This window comes from Mastacembelus armatus, chromosome 5, assembly GCF_900324485.2.
Source record: "Mastacembelus armatus chromosome 5, fMasArm1.2, whole genome shotgun sequence".
Taxonomy (NCBI): Eukaryota; Metazoa; Chordata; class Actinopteri; order Synbranchiformes; family Mastacembelidae; genus Mastacembelus; species Mastacembelus armatus.
This window is the reverse complement of record NC_046637.1, coordinates 9023807-9038183: the sequence shown is the minus strand read 5'-3', so window position 1 is coordinate 9038183 and position 14377 is coordinate 9023807. Positions and strand designations below refer to the sequence as shown.

Genomic DNA, 14377 nt, shown 5'->3' with positions numbered 1-14377 from the left:
TGACTTATATTGCCTCCCACGCAGAAATAAGGCTAGAGGCTCACATCTACTTTCTACAGTATATGGTAACAGCTGAAAGGTGAAAGGTCATATCATCATGTGTTAGATCAGAATTTATAACTTTGCATTAAATTTCCATATATTTTGTTGTGGTGGCTCTTAGATGGCTTTCTGTTTGTAACAGTGTAATAGTCTCTGTAGACACAGTTTAGGTTTTCTCTGGTGAAATACTGAATATGTGTCTGTTCAGATGTCAAAAATCCATTAAATAAAACAACCTGCTTTTGCTTAGTTCATGGCTGCTTTTTTAGTCCCATCACATGAGATCTAAAGTCACAATAAGAGTCACAATAACACTGGTTTTGAAATAAATTTAGCTGCATGTTACTTTGGTGGTTCATCTTTCAAGATGACGCTGCTTTTTAAAACGTCCAGTGTGAGACACAAAATACAGTTGGGCAGTGAACTCATCATTGCAGTTGAAGTTCAAGGACACACAGTGGATAAAATGAGAAGTGTTTGAAGTGTTCTATATGTTAGATCTGACTTGTGACTGCCAGCGATTTATCAGTTTCTCTTTCTGGTCATTTTTAAGGCTGTATATTGTTATGTTGAGTTGGTTTGCGTTGGATTTTAAACATATTCTGGCCATTTTTGACTGAGCTTTACTAGATTTACTAGGTTGTTTCCTATAGTGAAAATGCAGCTTTGCTCCAGTTATAACTTCTAGATTTGTTTTAACTTCCACTTTAATGCTCTTACAACAGTGTGATGTGGTTAGCACATTGTCAATCTACTGACAGTTTTCATAATCCCTTCCCACAGTACTGCCAAGTGAAGTTATGGCAAATGCACAAAGTTACTGTTCATCACCCTCACTTCCTTCCTCAAATTTCAAATTGCCTAATATTTCTGTTTTATCATATTTCCAATTAATGATTTGCTGTCAGAGTTGTAACTGCAGGTCATTGCGTATTGCATATGACTGTGTGTGCTGTAGCACCATTGCAGGACATGCTAGGAAAACCACACTGTTAGCTGGTTATTTTGGACAATTTGCATGCAGTTTACTGTTAAAGGAAAGAAGCGTTGCAGTTTTCTTGAGACATTTTGGAAACTACTCAATAAGGTTTTGGACTACAACATTTCCTTCTTTATTTAAAGCATGACTAACTTTTTTTTTTTTATAGAACAAGTCATGTCTTGCTTCACTTAGGTTTTGATGCCACAGCTAAACTTGGCCTGGCCAGTATTGACAAACTAGACACATTTTTCTGTGTACCTGGCTTTACTGAGCTGCTTCACTAGACTTCATGACTCTTATTCACTTGGGCTAGCCTTGCCTACATGCATTATTTAATGATGTATCAATTTCAGCATGAACATCCACTGACGTGTTAGCGGATCTGCAAGGCTGTACTTGGCAAAGTGGGGCTATGAGCTACCATGAATGCTGATTTTGGCATCCTGAAATGCCAACAGTAACAGTGGGAACATGCTGATGCTTCGCATATTAGCATGTTTTCAGTAAACATAAAGTGCAGCTGAGGCTGATGGGAATGTTATTAGTTTTGTATTGGACAAATTAAAATTTAGACCTAATCACGGTGGTAGTAGAAGACACCAAATGTCAGCTTTGTGGAGAAAAAAAGAAAAAGTCAAAGGATCAGCAAATTAATGAAAAGTCATCCTGTAGGGAACATGCTTAATTTAATTGCAATCCATCCATTATTTGTTCAGATATCTTAGTCTGGACTAATGTGACATTTCCATCCCTAAAGCCATGCCTCCAATAGCTAATACTGTGATAGAGACTTAAACCATATCACCCAGCTGTTGGATCAAAATGTCAGTAGTTGGCCTGAAATGCTGTTTCATTTCTGAGAGTGAGTTACTAACTTTGGTATCTGAGTCTAAAGCCCTCAGTAAATACACTTTTATTATCAGTCCAACAGACATTTTCTTAAATTCAGGTTTAAAAACCCTCTTAAGTCCAACAGATCCTGGGAACTGGGCTGGGGTTCTGACCCACTGAGCCATTCCTCCATCCATCTTTTTGTGCAACTGTTCTATCTGTCTACTAACAAATTGGCAGGATGGTCAATAGCTGGGGCTTCCTCCCAGCCCGGGCCTTGCAGCTACCCTTCATTTAAATGCTGTCTTTCTCTCATCGCTGCAAATGTCTCTTCTTCCACTGTGTGACCAGTGGCAAAGCAGCTCCTAGCATTTATTAATTTTTCCTTCTTCATCCTTTGCCTGAGTGCCTTCCTTCAGCGTCCCTCCACTTATGTATCTAGCAGTTTGGTCAGTGTGTGCTCTTTCTGGCACTGATCCACTTCACCCTTCAGTGAAGAGGACTGAAGGACTGGGACTAGAGCCAGCTGGCCTGGAGTCAGTATAGCTCAGGCACAATAGCACAGCCAGGCCACGAAGAGGAGGTTAATGCAGTGTGGATCATGTGTTTTCAGCACCATTGTCCTCCTCTCTGTCTGTATGCCTTAGACATACTGACTGTGCCCAGATGGAGCTTCAGATGAAAGGGTTATTTCTAATAACCTTTGCTCAGAACACATCAAGGATTGTAACTCTGATGTTTGACAAATTGTTCAATGTTTGTACAAGTGGTTAGTTTCTCAAATCCCTGAGCTCACATATTAGCGGGTAGGTGGTGTTTTACGACAGCATAATGTACATAAAGTTTCTCTTTAAAAGACAGACAATTATATCTGTGCCAACAAATTACTCCCCTAAAATAAACAGCAATAAAAGAGACAGAGAAGAATGAATGAAAGGAAGTTTAGAAAGACAGAAGGAAAAAACAGAAAATTGTTGAAAGAAGCAGCTGAAGCTGGGCCAAGACCCTGACAGCTGCGTGGTAAAGGACAGTCCAGCCTCTGCCTGTCACAGAACAGAGATGAGGAGTAGGGGGAGGGTGGAGAAAGCAGACATTTCAGGGTGAAATAACTTGTTAGTAACCTTCACATGGCCTGCAAACATAAACTGCATTCAATATGTTTCCACGACCTCAGCAGTTAAGTTTTTGAGATCAATTGGAAGTATACGCTTTTTTTTTTTTTTTTTTTTTTTTTTATAAACATGCTCACTAAAAATGTGGAAAAGGGGAAAAAGAAATATCCAAATGTGTCAGAAAGCCATCCAATCCATAAAAGTCAGAAAGTGTATTATGTGTACTAATACAATGGCATGAAAAACAGAATTGCATTGTATCCACTCTGGATTGCAGTGTTTTTCATGTTTGGCCTTTGTGTGCCTGTGATGTTTTATTATCATCACTATATAGCATAATAAATTCTCACTTTTCTGTGTTTGATGGCTTGCGTCCAAGACAAGCAATACGGAGAGGTATTACATTTCCTATACAAGCAATCCACATTTCAGGATATGTCTGATGTAGATCAGATAACTTAAATCAATGAAATTTCTTCCCAGGCCTGCAGGTTACATTCCAGTTAAACTTATGAGAGATCCATTGTTTTCATCGTATAACACAAAATGCTTTACTAATGCAGACAAGACCATATAAAATTCTCAAAATATACAATTTATTCAAAATATGTTAATGCAACCATCAATATATTCCAGGAATTACAAAATCAGTAGTTTTTCTTCTTTATAATCTTATCCTTCTAGACAGTGAGGCTTGCAGTCAAACACAAGTCTGGACTTATAGACCACGAGAACACAGGTTGCTTTTTAAACAGGCGATTCACCAGGTCATAGTAGAGAACTACAATACAGTAGGATTGAATGTTATTACCAAGGAAGCAAATCTGAAATTTAGAGTTGATCGTAGAGTCTTTGAATGGATGTGAACTGGAATGAGTTCAGTGGAGTTTAGCTGATTCATAAGATTATGTCACTGCCCTGGACAAAAAAAGAAGTAACCAAAAATAGAGGAAATAGGAATCTCTTTGAGGGGTTTGTGCTTCCTCAGTTGAGTTGAAAAACAAACTGGTTTCCTATGTGAGTGTAACACTAAACACCGGCCTTTACAGAAAAATTCCACCTCCCTGGCCACTGAACAGCAGGAAGGAAACACTATTTATGACAGTGACATCGGGGTGCACTCAACTTTCCAGCCAGATTTTAGACCGGGCTAAGAGTGCTATAACACTCCTGTCACACTTTCAAATTTCCCCATTGACAATCAAAATATTTTTCCTCTATGTTCCTAAGAATGCAGTTCATGGGGACGTATACGGGGGATACTAATACAAACATATTTACAAATTCATCTGTACAAATATTTGACACTGTACAGTTTCTATTCTGTGGAGAAAATGGTAGTGGGATTCTGGATAATCACGTTTGAAAGACGTGGCGATTAGGAACAAACAAACCTGTAACAGTTAGAAAGCTTTGTTCTTTTAATTACGGAAGACACTTTGGCACTCAGAAAAGAAGCTGTTATTTAATTAAATTGTTTCGGAAAGAAGCGATTCACTTTTTTTGCTGAGAGGTAAATGAAGAGGCCAATACCATTCCCATATTTGTCAGTTCAACATGAAAGCTGGAGCCAGCAGCCTGTTAGCATAGACAGGAAACAACAAGCTTATCTCTGTAGAATGGTAATTAATCCTGCATAGCAGCACCTATAATGCTTACTGATTAACATGCTGTATCTTTTTTTAGTCTGTTCACAAAAAGGTGCAGAGAGGACACTTTGTGGTTTTACCAGTGTTGTTCTTGGCCTGTAACATTCTGGGGTCTCTGCTGGTTTCCAAGGATAAGTCTGGTAGATATCCGAGACACTGCTTTTTTGTACAGACCAAGCAAACATGTAATGTGTTGATTAGTGAGTTTTAGGGGTGCTGGTAGGTGGTTTCTGGCCAAACGTGCACACAGCTTCTTGCCCTCTTTCCTCTGATTCCAGTCTTTATGCTAAACTAAGCTACGTTTATTGCACAGATATGAGAGTGGCATAAATTTTCCCATTCAACTCTTGGCAAAAAAGCAAATATACATGTTTTTTTTTCCAAAATGTCAAACTTTTCTGTTTCTTGTTTTTGAGCTGACATGGGATATATATTTGGTGTTGGACCCATGATGCATTAAAGGAAACCTGACATAACAGTATCAGCTCGCCACATACCACATCCAACCCTAGATGAATGTTTAAAAAAAAAAAACAAACAAAAAAAAAAAAACAACTGCGGCAAGCATAGAGTCCACGTGTATCTTCAGAAAAATCATTTACATAACATTTACAGTTTCTGTTAATAAGATAAATACAAGGACTGAGAGACGATAAAGCCACACAATGGCCACCAGGAAAAAAACAAAACAAAACAAAACAAAAAAAAAAACAACCGAGCAAACAAATAACACTGTTATTTGTAGTGACACAAATATGAATCAATCCCACTAGGATGGCTTATTTGTGTTTTTAATATTGTGTACATATAGCAGACAGTAACGCTTACTTCACGTGAATCAGTTTGATTTTTCATGTCAGAAAGGTGCTTTGCTGAAAGATTCTCCAGCTCATCTTATATTGCATTCACATTCTCCACACAGCATCCAAGCAATAAATACACTCAACTTTAGGATCCAGAGTTTTTTTTTTTGTTTGTTTTTTTGTTTGTTTGTGTTTTTACACATTACATTAATTTCATAAATAAAGAAATGTACAGTAATTTCCGACCATTTGGTTAAATTATCTATGAGTGAGCAGAAAGTGGATTATGCATAAAACGGTGCGTGACCTGTCAGTTTAGGTGGGATGTGAAAGGACGGTGAGGGGAAGTGCAGCTGACGGAATATAGTGACAGTCAAACACTAGTGCAGCATTATGCTCTTTCCTGTTACCTCTCGTGGAAGTATTCTTCCTGAAGATTTGAAACACTGTTTTATGGCATTCCTTCCCTTTACCTATGCAGGCAACATTTCACCATAGGGACTTCAGAAGAGATGTCTAATCTCTTTTTGCTACGTTCAGCTGTTAGACATGTTGTATAGTACAACATGATTTAATACAGTGCATTCAGATCGCTGTGTGATGGCCTTCCTTTGCATTTTGAAAATAATTACCGCATAAAACCAGAACATTGTGGTTTGATGACGGAAATGTTTGTTTACACGCCAACTATCCATTTGTAGCTCTTCCATCTTCACCTGTGATCCTTGCGGAAAAACCAAAAGAGCCATCTACATTTTCATTCTTAAATGTGCACACAGCTTCTTGCCCTCTTTCTATACACTTGGCATGTCTTGTGAACAGACTCCAGGTATGAAAAGGAATTTTAATCCGAGTGAGGAAAACGGTGGCTCTGCTCAGTCCCTCTCCTCTTCTCTGCTGCAGCTGAAAAGGTTTCTCCACTTGTAGCAGACCTCGCATGACAGGGAGGCAAATGGAAAAGTTTCTAGACCCTTTTCAGGCCACCCGTCTTCTCTGGAAGAAATTTCAAAGAAGGGGAGGAAGATGGTGTAAAGGGACAGGACAATTCCTTTTTCCTCCCTCCTTCAGCACATTCCTTGGTTTTATCCTTCTTTGTGCAAACACTACACACCACTACAGCACTATGATACGCAGCAGCAGGTCCGTGCCTTCGGCTGCTCTTCCTCTATCGGCTGTTTCAGCTTGAGGAGGGGTGGGTCGCCGCTGGCTGGTGTGTAGTAAACAGCACTGCCATTTGAGGAGACCAGTGGCATGCGGGGGTCCTCGGAGTTGGTTTTGGCATCCGTGAAGGAGTCTGTGGAGCCGTTACCTAGGTGACCGTTGAACAAGGGATGATTCAACAATTTGGCGGCGGCCCTCTGTTTCTTGAGCTCTGACAGAGTCTGAGCACGCTCTTTTGGCCAGGCTTCCTCCTGGGTGGGCTGGGTGGTGACAGTGCCGCCCTTATCGGATGATGGCATATTGCCATTGGAGGGCGGCTGTGGCGGCATGGATGTTGTCGTGGAGATGAGGCCATTCTGTTTACTGCTGCCATCTTTGAGGATGGTGGGCAGCTTGGGCTGGTCTGCCAGATCCACAACTCCAACTGGCTTGACCTGCACAACATCAATAGGGATTACTTTAATCCCTCTTTATTGTAGATAATTAAATACATAAAAAGCTGAAATTGTTTGTGTTTTTCCACAACCTGTCTCAACCTGCCTGTTCATCGTGGTTTCCTACATTTCTCTGAAAACCTTTTGGTAATCTGGAGATAATGTGCCTTACATTGTTGCAGTCATTATATTGAAACTAAACAAGGCTAATGGTAGCAACTGCATAATAAGGGCAAAGGGCAATTTTGGTCTAGTAGTGGAAAATGAACTATAGAACTCAACACTTGAGACACTGTGACTGTGCTGCATAGTTGTGTACTGTTTTGGAGGATTGTATTGCAGCTTTTTTCCATTGTGGGTCTCTTCCTGTGTGACTCTTCCTGAGTGTTGGTGGAAATTTGTGTTCTTTAAATCTGAGACACCTTCACCAAGTCTGACATTTGACACATGCAGATAAGTGGGAGAAATTGTTTTCCAGATATTATATGTTCTGCAAATGGCTTCGAATCTTAGCTTTTGAAGAACTTATGTGCAGGAAGTGGAAACTGTACCAGCAAATGAGACATGCAGCTAAAAATAGAAACATTTTTAATGAATGTAAATATGTAACTACAAGTTGACCTCCTTCTTAAAAAAAAAAAACCCACTAGTATAAAAGTATAAATCGGAAGACTTACATTAATCACTTGGTTATTCTCCTGGTCAGACTCTTTCTCTTTCTCATCCTCCTCCTCCCTCCCTCCCCTCCAAACAATAGCTTCTGTCTCATACTCTTTACGGCACAAGTTGTGTCTGTCAGACAGGCTGGCTCGCCGCACCACTTTTCTGTAGGCACAGGTAGAGATCACACTGGAGTAAAGAAATAATAAATGAAACATTCCACTAAATGTAAATACAGTCCTTTCTGAACTTAATTAAATGTAATTACACTCATTTGTAGAATGTGTGTTATTCATTTCACTGTGAAATCAAGGGATCCGTTCATCTCCCATGTCTTTTTCCAAAGGTGATACTAAAAATATACCGTGACAAACACCATTTGTAGTGACACTTATAAGACCAGCAGATGTCAGCACTTACCCACGGCTGCCTGCACTGGACGTTCGCCTACATAGTGATGTCTTGTGTTTGAGCTGTGACTTCATGATAATGTCGTGTTTGTGTTTCAGATCCAGCAGGATGGCTCTGAACTCCTCATCCTCACACAGGTCTTAAAAAAAGATATTGAGACGTAACAGGATATATCAGCTCCATTTGAATAAATCACAAAACTATTTGCTGTGCTTTGCTAAAAACACACAAATGAAAAACACAAAACCTGCATTATAAAACAAATGCATCTAGATGTTGTTCTTAAAGGTTATGTTGTCATATTTAGCGTGATCTTAGCAGAAATGGAAAATAGTATTTATAAATGTGTTAATTTGTGTAATACCCAGGAAATAGCAATCATTGCATTTCCTGGGGACTGCCTTAGTTTTCCATTTGGGAGGATCTAAATGAGCACTAATTGGGAATTAACCCTTCGTGTAAAACTGGCATTGACTGAACAAGCAGGGAGAGTGAGATCATGCTGAGATGACACTCTTGTTTTCACCAGGTGTATTGATCAGAGAGTTGAAGTATAAATATACCAATGGGAGTCTCGTCTAGGAAGGTCTTGGCATTGAGACTGGCTCCATGTGACACCAACAGCTCTGCCACATGCATCTGAAACAACAGTAGCAAATTATGTTAGTGGTTTCAAAAACCCGCGTGTGCGTATTTATCCGTTTCCTGCTTTCTGTTGTGTTTACCTTACCTGACCCCAGCATGCTGCAGCATGAAGAGGCTGCCATCCATCTGAATCTCTCAGGTCCATGCGAGCTCCCCCCTCCAGCAGCAGCTCTGCAGCCTGCACATAGCCATTTGCTGCTGTGATGTGGAGCTACAAGAGCAGAACAGTTACAATGATTAGAATTTTCCACTGCACCGAATTTACTATACAGTAGATGTGCTCTGTGCAGTGTAGGTTTTCACACTAAAGCTACTATTTAGAATGATATGCAACTAACTCAAGGATGCTCAAGGCATCACATTAACCCTTGAAAAATCTACACTATATATTCACTTGCTTCTAAATATTGACAAATATCAAAGCAGTGCCTGCCAGACTGGAGAGGTGTGTTGTTTAGCACAGAAGAATTATGGTGTCGAAAGAGAAAAAACCAGGGTTAGCAACTTTTTTTTTTTTAATTTTACAGAGCATTATAAGCAGCCAAAGGGCTCAGGTTCAGATGTGGCACTCTTCTTTCTGCATGCATTAGTATCTGAAGCTAACGTGTTAGCATTTTAGCAGGATTTCACCTTGATGTTGAATTCATTTTGATTTGTGAAGAATTAGAACTTTGTTGAACATTAGCTCTTTGTGTCACATGAGCTGCAACCAGATTGTTCTATTGGATCACCAGTTATTTTAGCACTGTCAACCTTCTTACTTGCCATGATGCCACTGTTATGCTGCCATAGAGCCAGGATTTGCTGATGAGTAAGTTAACACTAACTTTGCTCTAGAGGCTGTTTTTTTTTTTTTGTAGGTTTGTCCCAACCAGGCACCTGTAGCTCACACGAAGGAAACACGATGTGATGGAAGGGGAGAAGAACAGTCAGGTAAGTTTGAGTTAATGGACCACTCCCTTAATGCTACATTAAAGATAAAACAGAAGATCACCCTAAAAACCCATAGATTCTGTCTGGTCTGCAAATGTGGTGTTCTGTATTTTTGGTTTTATTTCTTCAGACATTTTTTTCCTTATTCTACAAATCACTGTGATTCTGTCTGTGAAACCTTCACGCGCATAAAGAGAGCAGAGCTGGCCTTCATCTTAATTTCAGTCAGTGATGCAGCCTTAGGATTTGTCATGCAGGGTTGGTTGCTATGTCAATAACCTCTGACCTCACTGAAACTCGCTCTTGAGGATGAATAACGCCTGGGTCTGAATGTAACTGGACTGAAATAACAAGCAGCTTGGAAAGATTTCTTTTCCTCAAGAACAACTAGTGAGATTAATATCTGGATGGGGAGATTATGTATTCAGTATTGGTATCAGTTACTGTATATTACACACTGGAGTGTTACTAAAGAGAAAAACGCACAGCATGATTCTCAGAGAAATTAGGAACTAAAGTAAGAGGCAGAAGAAAACAGCAGCCTCATGCTCTGCAGGGGTTCAACCTCATGCATTTGAGAATTATAAAATATGGAATACATAACTGAAATAAAAAAGGGGGAAGGCAAATTGCCCAGAGATATCAAAACAAAGAAAAACAAATTTAGCAGAATAAATTGACGTGTAAATGCTACTTGACACAAATCAATGGTGACTTCTTTTACATATTATTTTATTTTTTTTTATATTTTACTTTTATTACATCTTATAATTTTTATTTGTGTGCGTCAGCCTCATTGTCATCTGTTTTACTGTTCAGATTTTCTGCCATATCATTAGCTTATCAGTAATTTACTTAGCACTTTGAATTGCATTACTGCAATCTGTATGGAAGGTGCAACAAAAGTATCGTCAGTACAATTGATTGTGTTTGTGTCCTGGAAAGCAGGAAAGGAAGCACACAGCTGTATATTTGCAGTGAAAAGTCACATTAAACTTGCAGCAATTTAAATGAGTCCAGATTCAAGTAGCGTTTTTTGTGACCATTAATGTTTTTGCTTTGTATTTGGTGCCTTCTCATTTGACTGTATCAGTAAAATTAAACAAACATTTATTTTACATCATTAAACTGTGTGTCCTCTAAGAGATTCATTACCCCACAAGTGATCAAAATCCTTGTTCCTGCAAATCAAAACAAGGCCACATTTTTTTTTTTTCCCCCAGTGGAAAAACAAAAGCTTAACCTTACATAACATCCTGCCAGTTCCAGGTCTCTTCCTCTTGTCTTTGCCAATGATTTGAATAAGGCATGCTCTAGTTTGCTTCATCATGCTCGAGTGACGATTAACAGGATGCATAAAGCAGAGAGACAATCGGCTCAATCAGACAAGCTGTGGTAAGACTTTACAGCTTAACAGGGTTATTTTGGGTTACTACCATGTAAATTGCATCAGCTATTTTCATCTGGTGTTTCACTGTTTCCTCTAAATCACTGATACATACTAAATACTTCATTAAAGTATCTGACATTATACACTCTGTTCAGGAAATTTTTTGTTTATGTATCCTACTTAATTTAGCTATAAACTTCTGAACATCACGCTTCTGCTAGGTCTTGGTTATTGCTCATTATAGCACAGACATCTTGACATTCTTTGATGTTCATATATTTGGAGTCATGTTTGTTAATTTATGAACCATCATGTTTGAGGTTCTCATTTTTTGTTTCAAATCCAATCATTTTCTTCTGCATTTGCAAGTTTTTGCTAATTTATTAGACTCAGGATTGATTGTGTTTCATTTTAGATCGCTGTTATTTTCTCCTGTGGATTGTAGGTACATTTCCAGTCTGATCTCATGTCAGTTTTTGCATTTATTAATTCTTGTAATGTACTACTGTTTTCTTCTTAATGCATACATATTTTTTGTTACTATCATTACATTGTCATTGCATTTCAGAAATAAAGACTGAGGTGTATTAAGTGAGTTCATTTTATATCTGCAGATATAAAAAAATCATACAGCTGATTTGCTTTCGAGAAGATTAGAATGACTCCTTAAATGGCAGCTAAGCTTTGAAGGTTTTATAGCCTCATGAGTCACTGTGGCAGAGCACATAATCATTAAAAGGTGAATCTATAATGCAGTCAATCCTCTGAATATTTACCATTTCCCTTTCCTGTCACTATAGACCTGTAAAGCCTGATAACCTGATAAGAGCTACATGTGTCTCTGCAGCACTTTCACAGAAATCCCACCTGTTACCAGCTCACACTCTTTAGTGATCTTAATATAGTGTTTGGGAGTAGCTGTAATGGACTTTCATAGACTCATTTCCAGCTCTGTAGCTCCTCTGTTTCATCCCAGCAGTTGTGATTTTGCTTGAATAACTAGATTATAGCAGGAAAGAGTTATGTTCCAATTTCATGTTACTCATGATATAGTGTAAAAATTACTAGATACAAACACAGAATAAACATCAGTTTGTCTTCTAATTACAATGGGTTCAGTTTCTGCTTTACAGTGTTTGGGGTTATTCTGAGCAGCAAAACTCAAGTTTGTAAAATGCAGCTTCCTTTAAAGAGGGGAGATGCAACATTGTTTACATTTGGGGAAAATGTTGCACACAGTCTAAACATGATTGCCGAGTCCCATCATGGACCTACTACACTTTTTGATAAATCATGGATCATTTTCCAGTTTAAATTTTCATACTATCACAAGAGCAACGGCAGCAGCAGTGTTTTTGTCAAATATTAGGAGGAAGAGTATTAGAAGAGTCTACTCAGTGTGGTAAATTGTTCATCACAAGATGCTGCTCACAGCTTTGAGCTGGTTAGACACACAAAGACATACAGAGAACACAGCCTCCTACCAGTGTAGCTCCCTGAGAGTCCTGCTGGTTGACTTCCTCGCCTTGTCTCAGCATTTCCTGAATGTCTCCCAGCATCCTCCTCTCTGTTGACGCTCGTGTCTCGTTGATCATCTCCTGGGTGATGCCTGTCAATCAAAGATCAGATCAAAGATTTTTTTTCTGAGCAGAATCAATATAGAAATGCAGCACGATGACAAGGTAAGTTTCACTGTTATGCACAGAGGGCTATACTGCTTCAATGCAAATAACAATGCAGTTAAATTTGGATTTTAAATAATTTAATGAAAACAACTGTTTTTGTCCAGGTGGCAAACAGTTTACATCCATGCAGATGTTCCTTCCATCTTTTGGCAAATAACTTTTTGGTGTTTGGTTTAGTTGAAGCTCAGGTGATTCTGTCCCAACCACTCTAAACTCCTGATTCAATCCATCACCCCGCTGCCAGGCACTGTAGGACTCAATACTGATGGCTACACTTCAGTGAAGCGCTTATCCTCCTACAGCTCAGCAGTAATACACCATGCTCTCCAGCACATTTAAAGAAATGTTACATTAACAAGAATGACAGGAGCCCGTCAGTCACTGTGTACATCCCTGCAGTGTGTGAGTATATCTGTGAGATGTGTGAAGCACTCAATAAAAAGTACAACAAATTAGAGTGTTATAGATGCATGTAACATTACATAAAAGCTCAAGTTAGTCATTTAAAAATACAATTTCAATTTTTTTTTTTTTTTTTTTGCTGTAGCATGAAAGAGAGTCCCCTGAAGCTGGCCACTAATATTTGAAAGTAGAAAAAAGTACACATTCATCAGCTGACAGTGCATATTTTTGGTCAGTGTTTCAGGCATATGACCTTTCTTGCAACACCAGGTTATAAATTAAATCTGGGTGAGTGAAGATGAAGGTAAATCTATCCATCCATCAAACACTCAAGCCTCAGTCCTGACATTTTAAAATCTAATTCCTGCTTCAGTGCCATGCTCTTGTCTCAGCCATAACCTGCGCCACTATGTAATGGCCCATTATTGTGATGGAGGCACTAAAAAGGATGATGAAGCAAGCTTGTGTTATTCTCTTTGAATTCACTATCAGAATCTCAGTTGGAGGGTTTTTAGCAACGCAGGAATCAGGATGACAACAGTCCCCTTTGCCAGCTTAAATGCAATGTATTCCTTGAGCTACCGTTTTTTTTGTCATTTCTGCCATCAAACAACATCTCTGCTATTAGCATCACAAAATGTACTTGACTTGTTTCTCTTGCATTTAGCTACAGTGATGCAACACAGCTTGAACATCACCAAAGAATTTAAAAAACCTAAAATACAGCAAACATTTCTCATTGTCAAACTATAACCAATTTAGTAATTGGAAAAACTGTCAATGCATTGTTACATAAATAATCAGACAAGATTATTAGAATGAAATACAAAACTGATCCTGGGAATTGTTAAGAAACAAGGGGCTCTGAATCAAAGTCAACATGTAACTCTTAGTAAACTGTGACCAGCTTATCTCACTGGGATGTCTGATATGGCAAACTTATATTTCTATACTTTTGAGCAGAGATTGTAGTTCCTGAAGAAGCCGATATACAATGAGCAGTAAATCCAATTCAACCACTTATGGTTATTTTCACTATTAATTTATCTTTTGATTTTTGTTTATATTTGTCATTTAGTTTATAGAATGTTAAACACATGGAGAAACAGTTTCCAGCAAGAGCAATCTTGTTTTGTTTTTAACAGTCCAAAAAGACAGTCAGTTTACAACGATATAAAGCAGATAAAGACTATACTGTGCTCCATGGACAAAATCTTTCAGCTGTAGCTGTCCGCTG

At 38.7% G+C, this 14377-nt stretch overlaps 1 protein-coding gene across 2 annotated transcripts in view; it reads right to left on the bottom strand.

Annotated features, from left to right (window-relative positions):
- Nucleotides 1-6482: 6482 nt before the first annotated feature.
- The window catches only part of ppp1r16b (protein phosphatase 1, regulatory subunit 16B), a 64520-nt gene continuing 56625 nt past the window's right edge, over nucleotides 6483-14377 (bottom strand). For both annotated transcript variants that reach the window (XM_026307694.1, XM_026307695.1), the window contains exons 6-11: nucleotides 12538-12662; nucleotides 8816-8941; nucleotides 8649-8724; nucleotides 8095-8224; nucleotides 7692-7839; nucleotides 6483-7014 (exon numbers count right to left, since the gene is read on the bottom strand). In XM_026307694.1, coding sequence (XP_026163479.1) covers nucleotides 6541-7014; nucleotides 7692-7839; nucleotides 8095-8224; nucleotides 8649-8724; nucleotides 8816-8941; nucleotides 12538-12662 — 1079 coding nt within the window. In that variant the 3' untranslated portion in view covers nucleotides 6483-6540. The remainder of the gene's footprint in view (nucleotides 7015-7691; nucleotides 7840-8094; nucleotides 8225-8648; nucleotides 8725-8815; nucleotides 8942-12537; nucleotides 12663-14377) is intronic.